This window comes from Salpingoeca rosetta (genome assembly GCF_000188695.1).
Source record: "Salpingoeca rosetta unplaced genomic scaffold supercont1.15, whole genome shotgun sequence".
NCBI lineage: Eukaryota > Choanoflagellata > Craspedida > Salpingoecidae > Salpingoeca > Salpingoeca rosetta.
In genome coordinates, this window is record NW_004754919.1 from 1,175,096 (window position 1) to 1,186,641 (window position 11,546).

Consider the following 11,546-nt stretch of genomic DNA (forward strand, 5'->3'; position numbering starts at 1 on the left):
TCCTCACCACCACCGTCGAACACACGACCGGTGCAGATGTTGCGGTTATGACACGACAGCACAATTGTCTGACCTAGAAAAAGGTCAACAGTTTCCGACAGCACAAATTGTGACCTACGTCGATGCCTCCTTTGCCATGGACGCGGGCCGGCGCTCGCGCTCCGGCATCGTCATCTGCGTCAACAACATGCCTGTGTATTGGCGCTCCAGCAAGCAGACGATCACGGCACTCTCCGCAGCAGAAGCTGAATACTCTGCTATCACCGAGGGCATCAAGCACACCATTCACGTGAGAGACCAGCTTGACGAAATGATGATCAAGCACAGCACTCCAGTCATCCTCACCGATTCGATGTCTGCCATACACATGGCAAACTCCGACAAGATTCAGGAACGCACCAAGCACTTGGGCATACGCATGCAGTTCACACGCGACCACGTACGGAAGCAGACCGTCGAGCTGCAGCACGTGCCCTCTGGTGACCAAGTCGCTGACATGCTGACCAAACCCTTGCACAAGGGTGCGTTCCACCGACTGGTGCAGAAGATTATGCATCACGAATGAACCAACCACCACGATCAAGATTCTCCCAAGGCGCATCCATTCAGGAGGGTGTGTCAGCGGAAATTCCCGATGACATGTTTGTGTGTATGAGTGAGTGTGAACGAATGCGTTGTCTTGACGTGTGGGAACACCATGATTTCACCATGGTCTGACTTTGTGAAAGACCCTCTTTGTTTGTCCCTCTATCAGGTGATCTCCTGATACACAATGTGTGAATGTACACGTGTCACTTTAATAGTGTATACGTGTACCCTCTTCCTCTATCATATGCGTGATATGTACTGCATGGTGTTCATTCTCTTCTGTCCCCGATTCCAACGACACCACTGCGTGGGTTGTCTACCAAGGTTTACTTCAGCTGTGAAAGCTCTCAATACAAGTCTCAGGGAAAACGCTGAGGAACAATCTTGTCAAATTCAGTGACACAGCAGCACGCAACAAGCGAAACTGCACTGCCTTTTTGTGTGAGCCAGCCGGTGCTACACGCCATCACACAACATGCAGGCAACCACCCAAGAATAGCGCATGCACAGATGATGTGACTGTGATGATGATGTGACAACATGTGGAGGAAGAAGAAGCATGGGAACAAGAAGCAAGGGAAGCAAGCAGGGCCACGCAGCCCGTTTTTATTTTCGGTGACATGACATGAACAGTGGAAATTACAACAACGACCAAACGTCAAAGGCTTGTCAACACGCCATCAACACACATCTTCATGCACGCGCACGCACCATACACACTACGCAGGCAGGCAGGCAAGCTGCTCCTCCTGTTTCAATGGAGGATCACATGCAAGAGAACGACGACACAGCAACGCAACAACAATCGACGGTGGGTAAATGCAGTTTGTTTCTGTGTGTTGCTGCCTGCATCTGGCACGAACCGACAAGTGTAATGGACTTGGCATGCCCAGTGTAACCAACAAAGGGAAACAAGCAGCGTGGTAGCTGGATTGGGTGGCTGGCTGCAGCTATTGTGGAGGGGCTTGTCTCGACTTGACACGTGCAAGGCGCTGCTTGATGGCATCCAACTCTGTCAGATGAATGGCACGTGCAAACACACAACACACACGCACGCACGCACACACACACACACACACGCACATTTCGTAGAGAAGAGAAGAAAGTGTCAGTCATCATGTCATTACATCGTTGCCATCGGGCAGCCGCACACAAACAAACACACCCACAATTATTGACCATCACGGAGAGACCCCACACAAGTAAGCGAAGCCACCCCACCCCCCAAGCGCAGAGTGGTGTGCGCTGCACACGTGGAAAGCACACTGCAAGCAACTCAAATCATGCTGTGATGCGCAGCTGGATCGAGAAGTCGTTCAACTCACTCGAGGCAGACGTGGGCTCTTTGGGGCTCTGAAACTCTTCCTTGTGCTGCTGCTGCTGCTGCTGCTGCTGCTGCTGCTGCTGCTGCTGCTGTTGCTGTTGCTGCTGTGGGAAAGGTGAACTGAAGGAGAGACTGCTCATGTTGGCGCCATCCAGGTCCGGCAATGCACTCTCTGCCCGTTGCGTGTACATGTGCATGCATGTGCATGTGTGCGCGCGTATGTGTTACTCCAGTTTGAGAAAGCAAGGGCAACAGACATGAGAGGTCGACGCAAGCCTTTGATCGTAGTGTGCTTCACGCATGTATATACACACGCGCGTGCATGCATTGTCACACCTTCAAGCAAGCGAGCGTCAAAGCTGGACGACAGGATGAAGGAAGGATCGTTGCTATGCGAGCTGCAGCACCAATGCAGCCATGAGAGGAAGCCAACGCAACACAAATATACATGCGAACGCATTTGCGTCATGTATGAACGTGGTGTGAGCGAGTCTGTGTGTGTGTGCGTGTGTGTGCACTGAAACAGAGCCAACACGTAAGAGCAACGCATGAATTGTGTAGTGCGTAGACAGGCAAGCTGCTTGCCTGTAGAAGCTCTGGCGTGCTGGGGACGGCGTAAAGGTTGGGATGGACCTGAAGGCCACATGAGCACGCAGCACACAGCACACATTTCCATGAATGCGTGAGATACAACGAAATCGTGTGTACGCAGACACACGCGCACGCACAGCGGTGGGCACACAACAGTCAGACAAACACACGCACATGCAGGTGAATAGCAATCAACCGCATTCTCCCCTGTGCAACGCGCATGTGCACGTGCACGTGGCAGCGAACAATCAACAACGGTGTAGTGCTGTTGTACCTGAACTTGCTCGGTGACGTCGGTTCTGAGGTCGCTGACACACGACCGCCACTGGCAGACAACATCGAGTCCAGCAGCGCTGACACGCGCGGGGAGTGGTGCAGGTGGTGTTGATCATCATAATCATAATCATCATCTTGTTGTTGTTGTTGTTGTTGTTGTTGTTGTTGTTGTTGTTGTTGTTGTTGTTGTTGTTGTTGTTGTTGTTGTTCAAGTTGTTGTTCTCGTGCCTCCTCCTCCCGCAACATGACCTCCAATTCCGCCAACTCGTGCTCTGCATCATCAACTCGCCAATCTCTCCTCCCACGCTCCAATTCTTCATTTCCATCACCATCAACGCCCCCTCCGCTTTCCGCTGCGCCGTGATGCTGCATGGCTGATGGTTCCAGTGCCTGGTGCTTATCGCGTTGACCATGTGGACTGCCTTTCTCCCGTGCTTGTTGAGGGCTCTGTTGCTGCTGTTGCTCTGCCTTGAGCGGCGTGCGCGCGAGCTTGTCCCTGGATGTGTCGCACCACAAGCAAACACCACAAGCAAATAACATCGGACACGAAACACACACACACACACACGGGGCCGTAAGATCCAAACGGGCAACTACGCAGCCTGCACACAAGTGCACATGCACAGGCATACTTCGGCAACAGCGCGCATCTGAGCACAAGTGCAGTGCACACCTTGAGGTGAAAGCAAAGGACGGGTCGATGGCCTCCAACATGTGCTCTTGTGCGTGGAGCTCACCTGCGCATGCAACGCACGGACACGGCGGTGTCCGAACGTGAGAAGCCACAACCATCAAGCAATAAATAAAAGACATCGCGCAGCAAAGCGCTCAAGCGCATGGCATTTCACACAGCATCATACCACACACACACACAACACACACACACCATCAGGCAACCACAACACATCGCATCACGCTGCGTGGCAGCAACAGAAGCAACAGCAGCAGCAACAACAGCAACAGTGGCTACTGACCAGGAGCGTGTGGGCGTGGCGGGGACGAGAAGCGGTCGTCAGCAACAGGCGCACCGGACCCAAAATCCAGCTGATGCTTCTGTCGCCGCTTCTGCGACGCTGCTGCTGCTGCTGCTGGTGATGATGACAACGACGATGTTTGAGGCGCGCGTGCTGGTGTTGACGTGACTGCTGGTGGTGGTGGAGATGAGGAAGGTGATGCCACCATGCCCTCCACGACCGCCGCGGCCAAATGATCCAATGCCTCGTTCTCCGATTCACCAGCACGCCCGCGTCCCTTTCTCGCAGCTTCATGCTCCTCCTCCTCCTCCTGGCGTTGCTGGTGGTGGTGGTGCTGCTGCTGGTGGTGTCGGCGTGGCAGTCGCGTGGCAGGTCCGGCGCGAGTGTGTCCTGTTCGTCCATTGATGGATGCTGGTTTTCCTGCTGCTGATGTTGCTTCTGCTGTTGCTGTTGTTGCTTCTGTTGGTGGTGCTGGTGGTGCTGGCGAGGACGTGGATGCTGCTGTTTCTGTTTCTGTTTGTGCCCGTGCTGCTTGCGCTGTCCACGGTGCACCCGCAGCCTTCTGTCGCTGCTTCTGTGCGGTGGTGCCGGTTGCGCGAAGTGGCGTGACACGTGCGGGCGAACGCTGCGCCTGTTGCACAACGGAAGCGATGGCGGTCGCGGGAAGGGGGACAAGTTCATGGACGAAAGACACCAATAGCACGTGTTGTGAGCGGTGGTGACGCGACACAACAGTGTTGCAAGCGAGATACACTCAAGCCACATCACCACACAAGTTCGCATGAGAACACCAACCATGCACACGCAACAACATGCATCACGACCACCACAACATGTGATTTGAGCACCTGTGTGAGAATATCACGCACAGCGCGCGGCGTCTGCACGCGAAGCGGACGCGCGAGTGCCGAGCTGCGGCTTGTGGTGTCGCGACCTGTTGGTGTCCGGCTGATGAGGCGGCGCATGTCCTCTGTGCGCATGGGGGAGGACGGCACGTCCGATGGGGACGCCTCGTCAACATCTGCTTGCAGGCACAGGAGGCAAATGTGTGAGGCAGCCCCGCTCCAGTGTGTTTGTCTGGTTGTCTGTTTGTCGCGCTGTGTGTGTGTGTGTGTGTGTGTGTGTGTGTGTGCAGGTGTGTGCATGTGTGTGCATGTGTGTGTGTCTGCCTGCCTGCCTGCTTGCTTGTATCTGTGTTTGTGTGTGCGGTTTCACGCCCACGTGGGGGAACAGCATCTTCAAATTGCATCGTACCACGCATGACGGCGAGTGAGGTGTCGAGAAGGGACGTGGAGGTGCCACTCGCGTTCATAATCTGAACAACAAATGCATCACAACAGCAAGCACGGCAGCAGAAGAACTCAAATGAGACGCACAGAACTGCGTGATGCAACTGCTATCACGCATGCACACAAAATCTAAAAGCGGAGCCACGCTCGCTGAAAACACACAACCACGCACAATGCAGCCCCGCACAACACCACATGCACATCACCAAACCCCGTTACCTTTGGCGTTGCGGGAAGTCGAGAAACAGGCGGAGATTCAAACGCCATCGCGTTGCCACCGCCAACACCGCCACGCTGCTGCTGCTGCTGCTGCTGCTGCTGTGCGTGCACGTGCCTCAGGAGGATGTCCACATCTGTGCGAAGGGCGCCAATGCGGGCGTTGACGTCGGCCAGCACGCGGCCACGCAGCTGCTCCAGCGCCGTGTGCAGCGACTGCAGGTGGTGCTGCTGCCCGGAAGCCGTATCGCGCAGGGCAGCGCCCGCAGCCACCATATTGGGTGGTGGTGCCTGCGATTGCGATGGCGACGATGGTGATGGTGGTGTTTGTTCGTTGTGTGGTTGTGATTCGGACACGGCAGTCTGACGGCAGAAGAGAAGGCGGGTTGCGAGGCATGCGATGATGGAGTGCAATGATGCGTTGATAATTGGTGGTGAGAACAGCGCGGCAAGAATTATCGCACTTTGCAGAACAGGCAAAACCTTTCATCTCACTCACACACACACGCACTCACTCACACACTCACACACGCACTCACTCACACACTCACACACGCACTCACTCACACACTCACACACACACGCACTCACCCACACACTCACACACTCACACACACACGCACGCTCACTCACACACACACACCCGCACACACACACACACCCGCACACACACACACACCCGCACACACACACACACAACATTGCCAGGGGCGACACCTTGATTCGGTCGAGTGCCGTGGACCAGAGGCGGATGAGAGCGCTCAACTTGATCTGCCCGCTTGCATTGACATCCAGCCCGCGCCCGCCTGCAAGTGTTGTGTGTGTGTGTGTGCGTGTGTGTGTGTGTGTGTGTGTGTGTGTGTGTGTGTGTGTGTGTGTGTGTGTGTGGCACACAAGCGGTGGGTAGTCAAGCATGTAACAGAACGAATGCAACTTTGTCGTCGCCGTTAAAATGAATGACAGCACTACAGCAAAGCAACAACATGAGAAACACAACAAGCAACATCATCAACATGCAAACATCATTGTCATGTTTGTGTTTGCGTGTATGTGGGGCGCAATATGATTGCGCTAACCCTGGGCGACGAGGTCTTGTGGAATGTGAAGCGCTGTGGTGCTCAGGTCCAAACACGATTGCTGGGGGGAGGCATGTGACAGCACACACGTACACACGTACACGTACACACGTACACACGTACACGCGTACACACGCACACACGCACACGCGTACACACGCACACATGTATACGCGCATGCACACACACACAAACAACGAGAGAAAGGCAACGGAGTGAGAACGCCCTTAACCCATTGCAAAGGTGACAAGGGACGTACAATGACGCACGCGTGCAACGACACACATACACATACACACGCCAATGGATCTGTATTTTGGCACATGCACACACGCGTTCAAATGTGCGTACCTCCCGCTGTTCATGTGCGCGTGCTGCAAAGGCGGTTGCGGACTGAAACGCCATCACAAGATCGGAAGAATCGTCCACACGCGCCCACCGCTGCATGACGTCATCCACAGCAGACACGCGGGCATCTGCTTCCGCCTGCCCGCATCATTGCGTGCGTGCGTGACATGTGTAAGTGCGTATGTATATGTGCGTGTGTGTGTGTGTGTGTGTGTGTGTGTGTGTGTGTGTGTGTGTGTGTGTGTGTGCGTGCGAAGGAAGAGACCGATGCTAGTACAAATGAGCAACACATCATTGAGGAACTGCACGCAAGCACACACACACACACACACACACACACACACACACACACACACACACACACACTGCTGCTCGGTCCATAGACTCACAGACGCAATAAAAGACAATCACGGGTACAGATTGACCTTTTCTTCTCTTCGCGTCAGGAAGCGCAACGAGTTTACGTTACTGTCATTCTGGAACTGATGAGGGAACCCACCCGACGTATTCAAGAATTATCCCATTATTGTCATAAGTGGGTTTGATTCGCAGGTTTGTCCTATAACAATGGAGTTGCCATTAGGCTCAACCGTGATCCCGTGATGCCCCTCATGAATAGCCTCTAGCGACACACACACACACACACACACACACACACACACACACACACACACACACAAGCACGCACACATACACACCTGCGCATCGTATTTTCCGTCAATGCCGAGGGCGTTCAGGTCCCGCGTCAATTTGACCCGCTGGCGGTGCAGCGCCCTGCTCGCGATGGAGTGATGAGACAACGAAGAGGACGCCAAATCAACGTGAGCAGCGATGTGTGTGTGTGTGTGTGCGTGCGTGTGTGGTGTGAGTGTGAGTGTGTGTGTGTGGTGTGTGTGTGTGTGTGTGAGTGTGCTTTTGAAGTTGTTCTTGTGGTCCAAGCAATATGTCCTCGCGAGCATGCAGCAAGCGACCACAAGGACCAGTAACGGCAACAACGACGACGACGACAACAACAACAACAACAACAGCAGCAGCAGCAGCAATAACTACCATGTGTGCACTCCACCTATATCTGCGGGTGATGGCGGCGGCGGCGCTGCGCCAGTTCTGCTGAACAGCGACAGCATCTTGACACTTGCGCACAAATCTGCCGCACACGCACACGCATGTGAATGTAGAGAAGTAATTCGTTCTTGAACACGCACACGCACGCACCCACACACGCACACACACACACGCATACACGCACACGCACATGCGCACACGTGCACGCACACACCTGCGCGCGAGCATGGCTGTCTTCGCCTGCATGATAGAGGTGGCCATCTGAGGCAACAGAGAATTCCAATGTGTGCGCAGTGAGCGACGCAAGAATGACCAAACTGTGCCTTCTCGCATGAACAATTGTGACCACAGAAGAAGCGCGTAGAGACGCGAGTGACCGCACAGGAGGACACAGAATCGCAGACACATGCATACACACACACACATTCACATATACACACGCACACGCACACACACACAAACACACACACACATTCGCATTCACATGTACATACACACGCACACACGCATGAAGATGTAGAGACATACGTTGGTTTGGCTTGGAGGGACGTCATTGGACCACTCCCAGGCATGGTAGCGCGTGTTGAGGGAGAGAAGACGCTTGTGCAGCACCAGCGACGACAGGTGAAGCAGAAACTCCTCAGCCTTGTGTCCTGTTGTGCGCAAGGTGCAGTGGAGCGAGTCGCGGGGGAGGGGGCAAGTGGAGTGCTGACGTGAGAAAAGGACACGCGGCGAACACACGCGCAACACACAGCCACTTGTAGGAAAACAACAACAACAACAACAACAACAACAGCAACAGCCAACTTTGCTACTCATATTCGGGTTTGTGATCACACCTGCAGGGGACAGCATGGCTATGGCAGCTGTTCGCTGGATCTGGGAGTTGGACGCCTCCTACAGCACAGCACACGATAAAACATAAGGGATGAGTGACACGCGTTTACGAGGTGTGAATGCACGTGCACTTGTTCATGCTCGTAGCCACTCGCACGCACGCATTCACATTCAAACACACAGGAACGAACACATTTAAGCATTCGCACGAAGCATTCGTACACACGCACACACACACACATACACACTGCAGTTGCACACCTCTCCAAGTTCTTTGATCCATGTGGCGGCCTCTTTCCGAAATGTTGATTCTTGCTTGCGGTCAAGCGGTGGCCAACAGTATCTGCGGTTTCAAATGCATGCAAGCAGCCGTCAGCAAACGATGTGCGCGAGAACAAAGCGCAGCCGCCAGCAGTGCTCAGTTTGCAGGACACTCACTTGAAGCGTTTCTTCGCCTGTTTCGCGTCATAGGCAGTCAGCAGGAAGTGCACAAGCGCATCCATCGCCGCATGGTTGGTTGACTGGAACATTCGTCTGGAGAGTAGTTCATGTTTGTGTTTGTGTGTGTGCGTGTGTGTGTGTGTGTTTGTTTGTTTGCGTGTGTGTGTGTTTGTGTTTGCGTGTGTGTGTTGTGTGTGTGTGTGTGTGTGTGTGTGTGTGTGTGTGTGGTTGGTTGGGGAGCAGCTGTTGGAAGGAGGGCAATGGCACAATGGGCGCACGAATAGCGGACCGCTGCACAGTGATAAACACACACACACACTCAGGACAAACTCTCGTCTGCTTGATTCACGTACGGGCTGAGCTCGATGGGCTTGCCCTTGTGGGAGCTGACGGCCCCAAACCCCAGCAGCTGCACATTCGTCACAATCAACGCCTGCCGTTGTTGTGTGGCAAGTGCAGTGAGTGGACGAACATGCTGCGACAAACAAACACAAAATGCAGACACAAAATGCAAACACACGACCACCACACGCCACACGCCACACCACACCACCACCAGCACATACAGTATGCCCATCATCGAGTCGTTTGTCGCATGCCAAACGCATCCTCACCCCAGCCGACGGCGGTGCGTGCTGCTGCTGCTGCCGCTGTGCAGTGGTCATGGTGGTCGCCAGTTGAAGCAGTTCGCCGTTGCTGTTTGTCGACACCACAAAATGCAGTTACACAAACCAAAACAAACTGCGCTTCTTCCAACCAACCATGTCCACGGCTCGCAAACGCTGCATGATCCAAGGTGGTGTGGTGGTGTGGTACACACGCCTCGCTCTCCCCCCCCCCTCTCTCTCTCTCCCTCTTTCTCATGGTTCCGTGCTGACTGTGTTGGCCTGTCGCTGTTGTTAAGTGTCGCAGATGCATGAATGTAACCCTGCTTCTCCCCGTCTGTCAGGGTGCACGAGCTGGGAGTTTGACCCAGAGGTGCACATGTGCCGCAACTGCAGCATCCAGTACAAGCAAGTGGCAGATGCGGTCCGAAAATATGTCAAGGCGCCCGTCCTCAGAGGTGTGTACGCATGTGTATTGTACAAATTGCAATGGGTGCGCTTTATTGTCAACTGTGTCTTGTGTCTTGTGTCTTGTGTCCTGTGTACACTGTGCACCGCGTCCGAGTATTGTGCCCGGTGCACAAGACTCTGTCGCACACACACACGCGCGCGAGCGCGCACACACACGCACACACACACACACACACACGCTTGACCACACTCACACCCGTGCATGCTCGTACCATTCATGTACAAGGCGGACTTGTGGTGACAAAGCCCATCCAAAGCCCCTTCTATCTTGGGCTGCAAGAAGGAGACAAGATCGACATCCTGGACATTCTTCCTGACAACACATCCATCATCGTCCGCACACCAGACGATATCGTGGGGTACTTTAACCTCGACTGCGTCGCCACAGAGGAAGAGGTAACAAGCTGTACTTGTCGTGCTTTGTGTGTGTGTGTGTGCGCGCGCATGTGCGTATCTGTTTCTGCTTCGCTTGCTCGCTTTCTCCATTACTTCGTGCGGCCCCTACTCATGTGCGCAGCCACTGACGCACACGAGCTCAATATCCTTCCTGCTGGTTTGCAGATTGTGCAAAACTTCCAGCAGGAGGAAGAGAAGCGGCAAGAGGAGGAAGAGCGCCGGGCAAAAGAGGCGCAGCGGCAAGCTGAGGAGCAGTATGAACAGCAGCTGCGCGAGGTTGGTGGTGGGGGAATCTGTGCAACCTTCACGTGCTTGCAGGCAATGGCATCTCGTGTGCAGTGCTCTGCTTAGCTGACATGCATGAAAAGAATGCACAACCCCTCTGACTCGCTCGCTCAATGAGTCTCTCGTTTATTTCACACCCACACACATTCACATGCATACACCCGACACGACATGACGCGACGCGACTCACATACAAACCCCCAAACGCACACGGCATGTGTGTGCGTGTGCACAGCGCATGAAGTTGAAAGCGATTGAGGACAAAGAGCGGCGCCTGCGCGAAGCGGAACAGCGGAGGATTGAGCACGAACAGCGCATGGCTCAGGTGCAGACGTGCATTTGGGTGGTGTGTGGAAGGGGGGAGGGGGGGTCTGTGGATGTCTGTGTGCGTGTGTCTGTGCGTCTGTGTGCGTGTGTCTGTGCGTCTGTGTCTGTGTCTGTGCGTCTGTCTGTCTGTCTGTGTGTGTGTGTGTGTGTGTGTGTGTGTGTGTGTGTGTGTGTGTGTGTGTGTGCGTGTGTGTGTGTGTGACGTTCAGCCATGCCTCAGCTGCCTTGACTCTGTCACTTTTGTTCTGCGTGCAGTTTCAAAGCGACCCATTCCTCCTCATTCACACACTCAGAGTGACCGACACTTCGCACACACACACACACACTCACAATGGCCTACATTGTTCCCGCACGCGCACGTGCACACCACAGCTTGAGCAGGCGCGCCAGATTGAAGGCGCAGCAGCGGGCGGAGGAGGAAGCGAGGAAGGAGGCCC

General features: G+C 54.4%; 3 protein-coding genes across 3 annotated transcripts in view; 2 read left to right on the top strand and 1 right to left on the bottom strand.

Annotated features, from left to right (window-relative positions):
• Nucleotides 1–960, top strand: part of PTSG_12386 (uncharacterized protein) — a gene marked incomplete at its 5' end in the record, with an annotated part of 4,642 nt that extends 3,682 nt beyond the window's left edge. Inside the window, one exon of the mRNA XM_004992882.1 lies at nucleotides 37–960. Within this exon, the coding sequence (XP_004992939.1) occupies nucleotides 37–565 (529 nt within the window). The 3' untranslated portion in view covers nucleotides 566–960. The remainder of the gene's footprint in view (nucleotides 1–36) is intronic.
• Nucleotides 961–1,030: 70 nt separating this feature from the next.
• PTSG_06046 (uncharacterized protein) lies at nucleotides 1,031–9,746 on the bottom strand. Its single transcript, XM_004992883.1, has 22 exons — nucleotides 9,640–9,746; nucleotides 9,379–9,458; nucleotides 9,023–9,118; nucleotides 8,846–8,927; nucleotides 8,587–8,644; nucleotides 8,276–8,400; nucleotides 7,962–8,008; nucleotides 7,749–7,829; nucleotides 7,381–7,456; nucleotides 6,686–6,820; nucleotides 6,335–6,395; nucleotides 5,976–6,064; nucleotides 5,262–5,621; nucleotides 5,008–5,068; nucleotides 4,602–4,774; nucleotides 3,754–4,384; nucleotides 3,453–3,516; nucleotides 2,778–3,275; nucleotides 2,498–2,545; nucleotides 2,249–2,310; nucleotides 1,914–2,084; nucleotides 1,031–1,600 (listed from the first exon to the last, which is right to left on the bottom strand). Exons 1-22 carry the CDS (start codon nucleotides 9,688–9,690, stop codon nucleotides 1,539–1,541), a joined length of 3,111 nt encoding a protein of 1,036 aa, XP_004992940.1. The 5' UTR covers nucleotides 9,691–9,746; the 3' UTR covers nucleotides 1,031–1,538.
• A 41-nt stretch (nucleotides 9,747–9,787) lies between these two features.
• PTSG_06047 (uncharacterized protein) overlaps nucleotides 9,788–11,546 on the top strand; it is a gene marked incomplete at both ends in the record, with an annotated part of 2,230 nt that continues 471 nt past the window's right edge. The window contains 5 exons of the mRNA XM_004992884.1: nucleotides 9,788–9,824; nucleotides 9,975–10,088; nucleotides 10,328–10,497; nucleotides 10,663–10,773; nucleotides 11,018–11,215. Of these exons, the coding sequence (XP_004992941.1) occupies nucleotides 9,788–9,824; nucleotides 9,975–10,088; nucleotides 10,328–10,497; nucleotides 10,663–10,773; nucleotides 11,018–11,215 (630 nt within the window). The remainder of the gene's footprint in view (nucleotides 9,825–9,974; nucleotides 10,089–10,327; nucleotides 10,498–10,662; nucleotides 10,774–11,017; nucleotides 11,216–11,546) is intronic.